General features: G+C 42.4%; 1 protein-coding gene across 27 annotated transcripts in view; it reads left to right on the top strand.

Moving 5' to 3' along the window:
- Nucleotides 1-817: 817 nt before the first annotated feature.
- Nucleotides 818-13,624, top strand: part of tcf7l2 (transcription factor 7 like 2) — a 93,289-nt gene continuing 80,482 nt past the window's right edge. For 6 of the 27 annotated variants that reach the window (XM_044337163.1, XM_044337162.1, XM_044337158.1 and 3 more), the window contains exons 1-3: nucleotides 823-1,598; nucleotides 1,793-1,859; nucleotides 2,052-2,176. In XM_044337163.1, the coding sequence (XP_044193098.1) occupies nucleotides 1,410-1,598; nucleotides 1,793-1,859; nucleotides 2,052-2,176 (381 nt within the window). In that variant the 5' untranslated portion in view covers nucleotides 823-1,409. Of the gene's footprint in view, nucleotides 1,599-1,792; nucleotides 1,860-2,051; nucleotides 2,177-13,624 lie in introns of all 27 variants that reach the window. The other 21 variants (XM_044337154.1, XM_044337171.1, XM_044337175.1 and 18 more) reach the window with 7 other exon arrangements.

Raw genomic sequence — 13,624 nt, 5'->3', positions numbered from 1 at the left:
TCTTATTCTCACTGTTAATTCATTGGAGCACAGTTAATCAAAAAAATATGTCACTGACTTTATAGAATAACTGGTGTGCGTGTAAAATGAACAAAAGCAGACAACAAAAACATAATACTGTTTTGTAGCTATATACTTGCAGGAATATCTTATTATTTCATATGATCAAATTATATATTTTTTAAACATTTTTTCCCTTCTGTTTAACGCAATCACCTACAGTTCACAGTAGCTCACACGTGTCTCCTTTTATAGGCTGTATTTCGAACACGAATAAACCACGGAGAAATCTGCATCAGTTATTTGTGTCCAGTCTGGCTGCTGAGGGAGAAGAGAAATATGAAAGCAGCCCCAGCCTGTGCTGCCAGTGAGGAATTCAGGTTAGTCCCAGAGGACATCACACCTGTCAAGGAAGCAGGATGCAATAACACCCTCCATCCCAAAAAATAGATCTGAGGAAACATTATCTAATACAATGAAAAATAGATCTAAGGACGTGACAAAGCAGATAAAATAGGAAAACAAGCTTGGAGTAATAGCTTTTATTCTGCTTTGATAGGCCCTCTAGTATTTGGTAAGCAAAAATAAATAAATAAAAAGGACACATGCAAAAGTAGGTTATGGAGCATGAATGTGAAGGGATGGTTTGGATTTAAAAAAAACAAAAAACTTTAATTGAAGCTATAATGTTAACTTCATTTGGCCCCAGTGTGACAGACTGGTCGGGAATGGTGGAGTCAAACTGGTTGCAAACAGCCTGAGGAAGTACCTTCTTTTCATTTTTTTTTTTTTTTTCACCAGGAGACCGCCCATCTGCGCGTTTAATCCACATTTGCAAGCAACTCCTATCTTCCTCCTATTTTACCATCACTGTCCTGCTCCCAAACTGCCTTTTTCCTCCTCACATGCTTTTTCACTGCAGTCGTCCGCCGGCTTCCTCCAGCCTCCCCTCTCTCTCTCGCTCTCTCTCTCGCTCTCTCTCTCTTTCTCTCTCTCTCCCCCCCCTCTTCTCTCTCTTTTTTTTTCTTTCCTCCTATTTATGAAAACGTCACTTCAAGTCCCTCCCTGTTTGAATCTCATTAGTTTCTTGTGTGTTTCTCCCTGTCAATAATCCTGAATCCAGACTCTCTCTATTTCCATCCCTCTCTATCTGTCAATCAGCGCCGCCTTTGAACTGAAAACCACTCCGACCAACTTCAACTCACTCAATCCGAGCGGCTCGACTCCTTCTCCGGCTTCCTTTTTCTGCCAAGATTCCCTTCTTTTTTAGTTTTGTACCAACCGCCAGAGCTTTGGAAAACGCCAATACAGACCCCAAACTTAAACTCGGACTTCCCAGATCACCGAGATCAAGGGTTTAAAACTTTGTGTTTTTGCCCCCCAAACAAAAATATTTTTGCTCGGGAAAAATGCCGCAGCTCAACGGCGGTGGAGGGGACGATCTGGGTGCAAACGATGAAATGATTTCCTTCAAAGACGAAGGGGAGCAGGAAGAGAAAATTTCGGAGAACTCCTCGGCAGAAAGGGATTTAGCAGATGTCAAATCTTCTCTTGTAAACGAGTCGGAAACGAATCAAAACAGCTCGTCGGATTCAGAGGTAAGTTACAGGCTAAAAAAAAAAAAAAAAGAAGAAGAAGAAAAAAAAATCAGGGGATCGATCGGCTGTGTTAAAGTAGGGGCCTACATTTGTTACATTGTAGCTGTGATAGACTTGAGAAGAAAGTTAACTATCAGCCTCGTCGCCCGTTGTGTTAACTTTAACGCAATCCCTGTGTTTCATTGCATTTCAAGGCGGAAAGACGGCCTCCGCCTAGATCTGAAACTTTCAGAGACAAAACAAGAGAAAGTTTAGAGGAGGGTGAGTTTGTGCTTTATTATTCCCGTCTTGTTTTTTTTTTTTTTTTTTTTTTTGCACTATGACATTATGTGCCCGGCGGAGGGGATCTCCCCCGCTTTATTGCTCAAGTGCATTTTTTTAAAGAAAAAAAAAAAAGTTTTAAGGCCACTTTATAAAAAAAAGTTTTCTTCTTTTCCCCCCCCGCCATGTTAGCTGCGAAAAGGCAAGATGGAGGGCTGTTCAAGAGCCCACCGTACCCGGGCTATCCATTTATAATGATCCCCGATCTCACAAGCCCCTACCTTCCCAATGGATCACTTTCTCCAACAGCACGCACAGTAAGTTCATTTATTTAAACTGTATGTGCACACACACACACACACACACACACTCCTCACACACACACACACTCCTCACTAACACACACACACACACACACACACACACGGACTCCCGAGTGGACACGGAGACAGCAGGCAGAAGCGGAGAGTTGTCACCCAGAAATGCAGCCGATTAAAAAAAAAATGTAGAGCCAAGTTGTGCAACTCCTCCTGAAGTGTACAGTACAGAGGCATGCATGTCCGCCTGCAGCCTGTGTGTTTGTCCTGACCAGCAGCTAGCATGCTAACAGTGCTAAAAAAAAAAAAAAAGAAGCCCATTCTGGTTATTATGGCAGCTCATGTGACATTTTCAATGATATGCTACCATTTGTTTTTTTTAAAAACTTTCACAACAACTTTTTTTTAAATTAAATGCATGAGAAATGTGGAATTTAGTATAATTATTGTTATAATTATTGTGTAGGGTACTACTGTATTGCAGGCTACAAGTGCATGTTTTTAAGCCACTGAATAATGCAATGGGCTTGTGTTTGCACAGCCTCATCAAAAATGCCCTTTTTTCCTAACACAAGCTGCATGAGCATTCAGACCTTTACACTGGCTCTCTCACACGCTGCAAGCAGTGTGAAGCAATGTAAAACCACACAAATAAAAATCAATATGCAAATGAGCTTTTCAAAGTTATTTGCATGTGTCAAAGCGTGTAAAGACATTATGTGAAAGGTGCATGCATTCAAATTTGACAGTTCTCCCCCCCCCCCTCCGAAACATTGGATAATTTTTATTTTCTCATTGATACATACATATATATATATGAGTGTATATATATATATATATATATATATATATATATTATTTTTTTAATGTGATTTATTGAATGGAAATGCAACACTGCTGTGCTCTGCATGTGCACCACCTTTTGCTGCTAATGAAGAATCCATTGCTTTTTTTTTTTTTTTTTTTTAAAAAAGCATGTGCTGTGTAAACCCATATTTATAAATAAATTCATGTTATTTATTTAGACACAATCAGCCATGCTATAATTATGCACACTTACTCATTTGCCCAGCACCTCGCCAGTCCCACTGGACTATGGCAATCCTTAAGCGGCATAATTTTCTCAACCATGGGTGTTTTTTGCCCCCCTATTTTAAACGGTTGCAATTACAAGTCTGCGCTTTAGGACCTGTCATCTCATTTTACAAGGTTAAGGCAAAGACCAGGCATTAGGAAATATGACCCCTCCACCCCCCCACCACCACTTCGGCTCTGGCTAACGAAACTGATATTTGTCACCCCCATTTTTTTTTTTTTTTTTTTTTTTTTTGGGTGCACTGTGCACACCTTGAAAATAAATGCACATCTGACACATAATGCCTTCTTTTGTGTTTGACACAATTTCTGCTTTTGAGTTCAACATGATCACTCAAGACTTTCACGCAAAATAATTTTTTCTGCTGCTTACACAATTCTCTCTACGTCTCTGTGTGTGTGTGTGTGTGTGTGTGTGTGTGTTTTTATAATTTCAAAGATTTTATCATTCCCAGCACACATGAGAACATTTTACCATTCTTTCCCTCTTAGTCAGCCAGCCTTGTTAACGCTACCGGCTGGTATGTGGAATTAGTCACTCATTATTCTCATCAGTACTGACACAAACACTGATGCACAACAACACACATGATGTGGACTGAAGCACTTCCTTGTTCCAGAGATTTGTAGTTTTCTTTGTGACTATCACAGTACTGCGTCCTGTACTAGTCTGTGGAGCGCTCATTTCATTGTGCTTATACAGCAGTTAGAAAAGCAGTAAATTGTGCAGTGTGTGGCTAGAGGATGCTGCGGCGAGACAGTGTTGACCTTTGCTCTCTTAATTCCACCTCTGAAATGTTATTTTAAGACAAATTTCAGAAGAAGAAGGATCTTTTTTATGATTTTTTTTGAATACACATTGCCTGATTTGTTACCTGTTGTTTAGTTGCCTCTCTGAATACGCCACATTTCTGTATTCAAGATTGCAAGATTTCAAAGTCCAGTGCAGGCTGTTGAGGAGGTGCTTTGTTAGTATTAAAGAAGACAACATTTATTACAGCTTAACTCACAGATCTACCTGAACAGTGAACATGGTTTTCGGCTTGCGGTGGTCTTCCTACTGTACAGCCTCGGCCCCCACTGTCTGCAGCGCCCTGTGTGTCCAGCCATTAGAGCTTTGAAGTCAGCGGTCGCTGTAATATAAATGTATTAGACTTAAAGCTGGCATAAATAATTCACCTGGACATTGATTAGCTGTCTTGCTCCCTAACGTGTCATGTTAAGGCACTGAATATGACTGCTAGTATTATTGGAATGAGACTTTTCTCTGTCTTGTCATGAAAAGCTTTGATTCTCGCTTCATCTCCCTTCATTTTTCTCCTTCTGCTCCTCTCGGTTTTGGGCGACGCTGTGATATTATTTTTAGGAATGTGGATTTCAACATCAAGGCCTTTTTTTAAATCTGTTTTGTGTTTTTTAAAAAAAATATTTTTAGGAGATGATTTTAATTGAGATTTTACATTTTTGTGTGGCTAAATTCACAGGCCTCTCTCAAGTGGAAATGTCTTATCAATTTAGAATTATTCTGTGTGTCTGGCACTGATCCTGATATACCGGGACATTTTACCTTGTTTCTGAGATTTTTGTTTTCGCATGACTTAAGGGGGGGAAAAAAAATCCTCCATGTGGTTACCATAATTTGTCTGACCTCTGGGAGCCATAACCAGTGAGAATTTGTTTTTCCTACCACCTAAGTCCAAGGAGGCTCACAATTTAGTATCATTTAGCAATTTGACATGAAGCTGTGCCTGGGCTTTAAAAGCCTTCCTGCCCTCCTCTCCTCCTCTCCTCTCCTTGCCGTCTCCCTCCTCCCTAAACCTCACACAAAGGCCTGCTGGATCACTGAGTGCAGGTTGAATTGGAGAAGTGGCCTGGCCAGTTCACCCCGGTTTTCTATCTCTTTTCACTTTCCCCCTGTTCCCTCTTTGCTCTCTCTATCTCCCTTCCTCTCTCTGTCTCTACCTTTTGTTTCCTGCCGATGCTAACATGGGGCTTGTGAAAAAAGGCGGCGGGTTAACTCCGGTGCTGTGGGCTAACATCACACCTCAACAGGTCTGGAGACTCAGAGGCTGAGGGAGGGCGAGCGGGATCTGGGCGGCCAGCTCTCCTGCATCGGGGCTGCAGGGCCGTAAATCCACTGGCTTTATTTACTGCCTCTCGGACTTATGAATGTTAAGATATTTGACGCCACCCCTGGCCCCATAATTCTCCAGGCCTGGAGAATTTTGGCGGAGGTTTTAAGTTTCGACGTATAATTACGAGTAGTTTAAAAAAGAACAAGAAAGTAGAGGGGGGGGGGGGGGCGGGGGAGGTGGGGGGGTGGAGGGGGGGGGGGGGTGAAAATGCAACACCAAGCATCCACCTCTGTGTTTAGAGTTAAAAAGGACGCTCCCAGAACCTGTGGCGATTCTACAACCAAGACGGTGGAAAGGCTTTGTGGTTGAAACAATAGCATTTCCCTCTTTGTTTCAGTGGTGTTGTTGTACCGGTATCGCTCATGTTGCAGCACATTAAAAAAAAATAAATCCATTTCACACAGGCTGACTACTTCCTTTAACATTATTATTTTAGGAAGAAATAATGGCGGATTTTATGGTCAGATTATTGTAATGAACGTTTCACGAGTGAATGCAACACCACCTCCTTTGTGCTCTCACGTGCACACATTGCTGTGGCCTTATCTGTTATAATTGACACAGACAGACAGTATCTTTCCTAAACGTGGCAGCAGCATAAGCATAACAATGGTATATCATATGGATTATGTGTGTTCGGCTGCTGTAAATGGATTTTTGGCTGTGACAAGAGGAAAGATAGTTTAATGCGGATTTAAGGGATAGGGCCCACACCTTATCAAATTGGCTTTACATGTTAATAGGGCCTAATTGGTGTCCGCGGGGGGTTTGTGGCACGACGCGGCCGCATTTTGTGCCTCCAGCCGCAAAATGCACTCTGAATTTAGTTGGAAGGTTGCGCTCCTTTTGTCTTGCAAATCACTTTTGTTTACAAAGTATGGCGGAAGCGGCTCCCGCTCTGTCTCTCCCTCCCACTACTCCTTTTTGTGCTCACTCTCTTCCTCTCTCTGTCTCTCTCTCTCTCTCTCTCTCTCTCTCTCTCTGCTGTTTCTCTCATCCTATGCGAGGAGAGAGGGGAAAGAAAAGGTCCTTATTTTTTCTTCGACTCAATAAACAGTCATAAAAAAGTACAATCTGCTTTGGATTTGAGGAGTTAAGTTAAAGAAAGGGGGGGCTGGGAAGCAAAGTTTGGCACCATTAAACTAAAATTGGGGCCTGCTAGACATTAGCGGTGCACAGCACATTCTCAGAGCTTAATTAGTCCGAACTGTAATTGTTCATGGTCTGCCAATAGGAGTAATGCTCAGGAAAAGTGGAGTTGCACTAAATCGGCCCAGGGTTTTTAAAACAATAAATCACTCGCATATTTGTGCCGTGATTCAGATGGAGGCTCGACCTCTCCCATCTCGACATGTGGTAAATTGTAAAGTCAATGAATCGCAGATGTAGGGGTGGGGGGTGGTGGTGTAAGGGGGGGAGGTGGGGGGGGGGGGGACTCAGAAAGAGAGGGAGAGGGAGTACAGTAAGGTTTTGTTAGTGCCTGGTGAATGAATGGAAAAGATTTGTGCAGTAAATATTTACTGAGGAGATATATATATATTTTCTCCTCCAGTTAACGGGGCTTAATTGTCTAATGCTGATGATGTTGGCAGGCTGAGCCGTGTGAGAGCTTATGCGCCCGTTGATCTGTCACTCTGCTTGAAACACCACAAAGGCAGAAAAAAAAAAAAAAAAAAAAAAAATCAGTCAGTTTGTGGGTGTGTTTCTAATCAGATTTTTAACTAGTGCAAAGGGAGTCGTGGTTCCCTGGTGGCGGTGTGAGCTGGGTTTGGGTGTAGCTAATGTTCAGCTGCAGTCAAGTCTGGTTTGGAGCTGAACCTTTTTTTAATTAAATCATTGACTTCATTGTTTTTAATGCAATGACAGCTAATCTGATGCCTAATTTTGACTTCAATGCAACAGATAATGCTTGTTACTCATTTAGCCTGGATGAAATTTGTTTTTTTTGCAGAACAAATTATTATCAGAATGGATAAATCCATTTTCACCTCCTGTATCTTTCCCTGTTTCTGCCAGTGAGCCACCACACTCTTGCTTTTCTGTGTCTGTGCAAAGAAAAAAAAAAAGGCATTAGTTTAGCAGCTGTGCACTGGTGCCCCCTCCTCAACCCCCAGTAACCCCCCCCTCTCTCAGCCTCAACCCCCCCCACCCCCTACCCCACCATCCCTCTTCGCTCCCGCTTTCTCCCATGCATTTCTATAGAGCTCAACACAAAGATAGTACTGTACATCTGGAATGCAACTTTTGTCATCTGTTAAATATAGGCTAGCTGCTGCTGCTGGCCCACAGAGCTTGGGGCTCCCTGAAACATGGAAATTAAATTAATCTGCGTGTGTGTGTGTGTGTGTGTGTGTGTGTATACATGTAGCCACCAGTTAAATTTGTATACAGAGCATGCTGATGCTTTATTTGTATTTACAGGTTTTCCTTGAAGGCAGCACATTTTGCAGTCCCTAGGATTGTTGACGAGTTCACTTTTAAAGCAGTGCAAAAATATGCACAAAAGCTGAAATTTATTATCGACTCTGTTCTCATCTGTTTAGTCCACAATACAGAATTGAAGCCTAAAAAAAAATTCAGCATTTTACAATATTTAACCATGAATATACACTAAAAAATCCTGACAGTACTTGTAAATACTTGCTATGCTATAATACTGCTCTTCTTGAATTGTGCATTTTTGCTGGACAGTGCTTAGCTGTTCCATTCATCCCTGTTAAGTGGCCTCTAGTACAAATGCACGTGTTTGTTGCTAGAATGTGAAGCTTCCTCTCACTTTCCAGCCAACAGAATTAACTTACATTGAGCTTCTCTTTCAAATAAAGAGTTACCGAAAAATGGCAATAAGATAATTCGTGGTGGTTGCTGGAGCTTTTATTGACAGTGTTACTGTGCTGAATCCAGCTGAAAAGATAAGGTTAAAATGACTATTGATCGCATCTTTTTAGATATGAAGATTATGGTTAGGGTTAGGATTAAATGGTTTCAAGGGATGATTACCTAGAATCTGTTTTTTTTTTTTTTAGAAAGAGTCATAATTACAAAACCACTGTAAATGTCATTTTATAGTGAGCCAGTTTGAGTGTTGAAGAGTATTTCAAGTATTTAGTCTTGTGGGGCTGTGGATGTGCATCTAACCATATTTTACACTGCAGTGTATTTTTGATGGAGGGTAAGAAATCCACAGAATGTTATGTGAAGAATTGTTTGAGCTCAGGTATCACTCCAGAAATACTTCTGGTATGTGCATTTTTTTTCCCCCCCTCTTCTTCTTTTCCTCGCCTGAATGTGCATATTTCTGTAAGTTCATTCATAATGGGACCAGAATGCTCCAGTAGCCAAATGAGTTCACCAGTAGCGGAGTGGGAGGGAAAGCACCGGGGCGGGAGGGGGACAGAGAAAAGCGGGAAATGTGTGTTAGGACTTTGCGTGTGTGTGTGTGTGTGTGTGTATGTATGTGTGTGAGTGGAGGGAGGACGGAGGGGCGACGGCAGGGGGGGGTGCTGGGGGTCGGACGCACAAAAGCCGTCTGAATAGAGCGCATAATTGCTGTTAATGCCAGGGCAATGAGAGCAGCGACAGTTCCTGGTTAGATGTCCAAACAATAGTGCCCCTAGGCTTCACATTTATCTTCCCGTTTAAAAAAAAAAAAAAAAAAAAAAAAAAACAGCAGGGACTGAGCGGAGAGGAACACAGATTGAAGCAGGCAAGTTTCAGTTTTCAGCCACGCTTGACGAGCAGGCATGTGTTCATGTGTGTGGTTTCTGCCACTGAATCAACCGCCGCCCCCCCCACACACCCCCCCCCCCACCTCTTTCTCCTCCACGTCGCTCTCTGTGCTTCCCACCCTCATCGTCATCAAAAAATTTCCCTTAAAAGCTCCGGGTGAGAGGGCCGCTGTGACGCTGGAGGAATTCTGGTGGTGCCGGCCTTCTGTTTGGATTGTGGAGTGTGTTTGGGAAGGGTCAAAGTGCACCGGCGCTGACATGCTTTTCGTTGAGAAAGGAGCTTCCCCTCTCACCCCCTTTTTTTTTTTTTTTTCACTGCAACTGATAGGGAGTGCTGGAGTCTCCATTGGAGTTTTTTTTTTTTTTTTTTTTTTCCAGCTTGTGTGTGTGTGTGCACGCAGGGAGGAGGTGCCACACTGCCATCACAGCTCTTAATGATCGTGTCGGGCTAGATAATGACTAGCTGTGCCAGTGTGCAGTGAACACCTGTGGTACACTCGCCTTTTATGGATGTGGTAGAATGCTCTGGAACGTAGCACAGTAGAAGAATCTCATTCATGCTAATATTTTAAAATACTAATTTTTTTTTTCTGGTACATACATCAGACGGTAGTGGTACAAAATAATGCTATCTCTTGTACAACATAAGCAAATTTCATTTTCAGCCCAAAATGGAAACAAGATGGCTTATGTTACCACAGCTCATGTACATTCTGCTATATTTTGATTTATTACAAGATATTATACATAATGATATAAAGTTCCACTTGCATTATCAGAAGGTGTTCAGTTTCTTACAGTATTTTATGCAGATGGTGTTTTTCCCAGCAGTCTTGTTTTTCTATTGAGTTTGTATCTCCAGTCTTAATGTAGTCAGGGGAATTTGTGTATAAAGATAATCTGTTCAAAATGGCTCAGATGGGAAGGAGGCTTTTTGTGTGCGCTAAACACATAATGGAGGAGTTTAAGGTGATAAAACTCCAGTCAATGTATTTTTAATCTACTAATTAAACTTTTAATTGTATGAGGATAAGCTCCAAGGAGTGTGTGTGGTTATATGTGTGTGTGTGTGTGTGTGTGTGTGTGAGTTTAGGAAGCGGAGCGAGCGCACTAATGAGGTGATCGTCTGCTTGTTTGTCGTTAAAGGTGGTGGATTCATAACTGCCTGCGAAAGGTGAGGGAGGTTTTAGAGTGCAAGCAGAAATAAATTCATCTGCTAATCTGCGGATTATGGTAGGATTTGCAGGAGAAAAAAAAAGAAAAAAAAAAAAAACTGTTGGCGAGATTACTTAAAAATGTACAAGGCTAATAAAATGTAACCCCTTTCCACTGACGTGCAGTGTGGAGCAGTGTTAGATTCCTGAGGAAAACAGATTAAGAGTAAATTCCCATGTTAGCTCTTTAACCAGCTGTTAGAAACCTATTTACACACAATAATAATAATACGCCTCTTGTAAGGAGACAGCTGTCAACTTATGTACACAGCACTAGATAACATTTCATATGAACAGCTTGTTACATCCACACAAGGCCTACCCCCTAGCATGCGAGCACTGGATTGCTCAACCATCGTGCAGGTAACGGTGTATGAAGTGGATGAAGTGTTTGTTTTGCTCCAGAATTTGATTGCTAGTGTAGATGTAAACAGCTCGCAGTGTTATTTCTATTTGCTCTATTTTCCATTGTTTCATTTATACTTTACAGACATTATTGAATTTTTAGTTGCCGTTCAAATAATATTTTTCTATTTTTTTTCCCCCAAAATGGATGTTAGTGAAACTCAAAACACCTGTATGGGTGTTGTTTTATGGTGTTTTTACCTTTTTTTTAAAAAAAAAAAAAAAAAAAAAAAAAAAAAAAAGCCTCTCTGAGCCCCCCCCCCTCCCCCCCCCCCCCCCCCCCCCACCGCTGTTGTCAGTGTGCATAATCATTCCACTCCAGTGAGGGGCCGGTGTGTCAGCAGCGTTTGGGGTCAATTCCAAAAGTGAACAAATTGACTTACGGCACTGAGTGAATTGTCAATTGCCTTCCTCCCTCGAGGGGTCAGAGTGAATGGAGTGTCTTGTTTGGACAACTGTCCTGAGATGAGATGAGTGGCCTTCACCGCCCAAGCCGGTCGGGATGGACTGACGGATGGACGGAGAGACAGACAGAGAGACAGAGGAACCAAATGAACTGGCAGGCAAACAGATAGGCAAGAGGCAACATGGCACTGTTGAGGCGGAAAACAATGCAATCTAGTAGCCCTGAAATTACTGTTTGATTGGAATAATGACCTGCAGTTCACTGTCGTTGGCAGCTCTGACGATATCCACTGCTGGGGCATTGACACAGGGAGGAAGCGATGACTGTTGTCTTCCTGTAATAAAACCAAGCCTGAATGACAGCTGATTTACAGGATCTCTGTGTTAAATATTAAATGTAGATTAATACTGCACATGTCCCCCGTACTCAAATTTACATGTTTGGAGCGGGATAGCTTTACGATGATTATTCTACATCCTGGTTTCTTCAATGATGGGGTCTGGAACCAAAATGGGACACAAGTCTTCCAGCAGGTTCCCCAGTGGCAGTTTCTTTTCCTAACTGAGGGATCCAGAGTGTGAGACTGAATTTCGTATTTGCTTTGGAAGCTACTTAAATGGAGCAACTCCTGTTAAAGTCCAAAATTAACACCACAAAATCCCAGAGTTTGTCTTTGTTGGATAAACCAGTAAGGAGATACAGGCCAGTAACTTTTGGATGAGTGTGTATAATATATCTATCAATGTGTGTGTGTGTGTGTGTGTGTATGTGTGTATATATATATATATATATATGTATATATACACACACAGTCTTTAATGCTTGTGTTCTCTCAAACTTGGCTTGTGATGATCACCTCAAAATAACCTAGTAGTTAACTTGATGCACTGTTAGATAAACATGTGTACTGTAAACATATTTGTGCAATATAAATGTATTTTCCGATGATAAGCTATTTATTTCCATTAGCACGTAAGCCAAAGGTTGCTTTCTGATATTAACCATAAACCCAAACCACTGCAGTCATAATGAAAGTTTCAAGATTAGAGACTGGCATCACTAAGCAGGAGTGGCCTTTGTGTCATGTGATGCACGTCACAGTGCCCTTTAGAACCAGGAGGCTCTTTATCTCATCTTTACAGCCACCTCTATCTTTATTGGCTGCCACACTTTGCATATTTGAAATATCAATAAAGATAAATTTTCAGCTTCGTCATTACAGGTGGCGTCAAGTGGCAAAGATTTCAGCATGAGTCTTTTCAGCGACGTGATGGTTTTAAACATTACAACAGCTAATCTCTCTTCCGTGGGAGGTCGGCTTGGACTCTGGTAGTCAGCATTGAAGTAGCCAGCACAGCGCTCTGGAGCATTTCTAGTGGATGAGTCCAGTTTTGCATGTCTATAAAAGCTCTTTGTCTGTTGTGGATGACCCTTGCTGTTGTAAGGCCTGTATCTGTCTCTGCTCAGGCAGGCAGGCAGGCAGGCCTGCAGTGAGGATGCAGCAGCTGGCCGGGGCCCAGGCACAGGAATGCTATGTATGCTGTTTAAACAGTGGCTTGTCTCAGTGCAGGCCTGGAGGAGCAGAGGGAAGGAAGTTGCTGCATGTTTACATAGCTGAATTGTCCTTTGGGCCCCCCCAGTGTCTAATGCACTTCTGTTCAAACATTCACAAGTGTGGAGATGACCCCCACTGATGCTGATGTTCACAGCTTTGCCTCTTCTCTCTGTCTGAATGCGTGTGAACAATGAAGACTCATAGGCCCTACTTTCTTCCCTACTGTGGGTGTTTGCTGCTTTAACCTGCAGGCTTGGATGATAAAGTATTACAAAGCTCATTTTATCACACTGAGACACAAGGGAAGGGCAACAAGAAGCGATACAGACAGATGAAGAGATAGAAGGCACCTCATTGCCCTAACCAAGGTCCTGTCCAACAAGGAGCCAGACATTGACATACGGCGGAGTCGTCAAGCTAATTGTTGTTTGAATTACCTGTTATGATCCGATGACAAATCTCTCACACTCTTGCCACCAGAGCGGAAAATGTATCCGGGGATTGGCATGATCTTCGTGAGTGTGTAAACCTGGCTTCAACAAGATGGATAAATGCAATTATTGGGCAGACCTGGAGAGGAGAAAATCCATTTAAAGCCCGTAAAGCTAAGCAGGGGCCGTGGTTAATTCATTTGGCCAATTTACGGGTGATGTACGAGTGTCAGGGCACATTAGTCAGGCAGGGGAGAGGTGAGTGTGTGTTGGCTCAGTGGAGTAGATGGATGTGGGTGTGTATTTTTTTAGGAAAGGGGAGGGAGCTACATGTGAAGATGCTCTTTGGTTGCAGAGCAGTCTCCTTGAGACCTGGATCCTTACTCCCACCCCCCCTTCTTGCCGTCTCAGCGGACAAAACAAATGGAGCCTGTACATTGAAATGACAAAAAGATGCACTGAGTGCACTGAGTGGGCTG

This window comes from Thunnus albacares, chromosome 20 (assembly GCF_914725855.1).
Source record: "Thunnus albacares chromosome 20, fThuAlb1.1, whole genome shotgun sequence".
Taxonomy (NCBI): domain Eukaryota; kingdom Metazoa; phylum Chordata; class Actinopteri; order Scombriformes; family Scombridae; genus Thunnus; species Thunnus albacares.
This window is presented reverse-complemented; position numbering and strand designations above follow the sequence as displayed.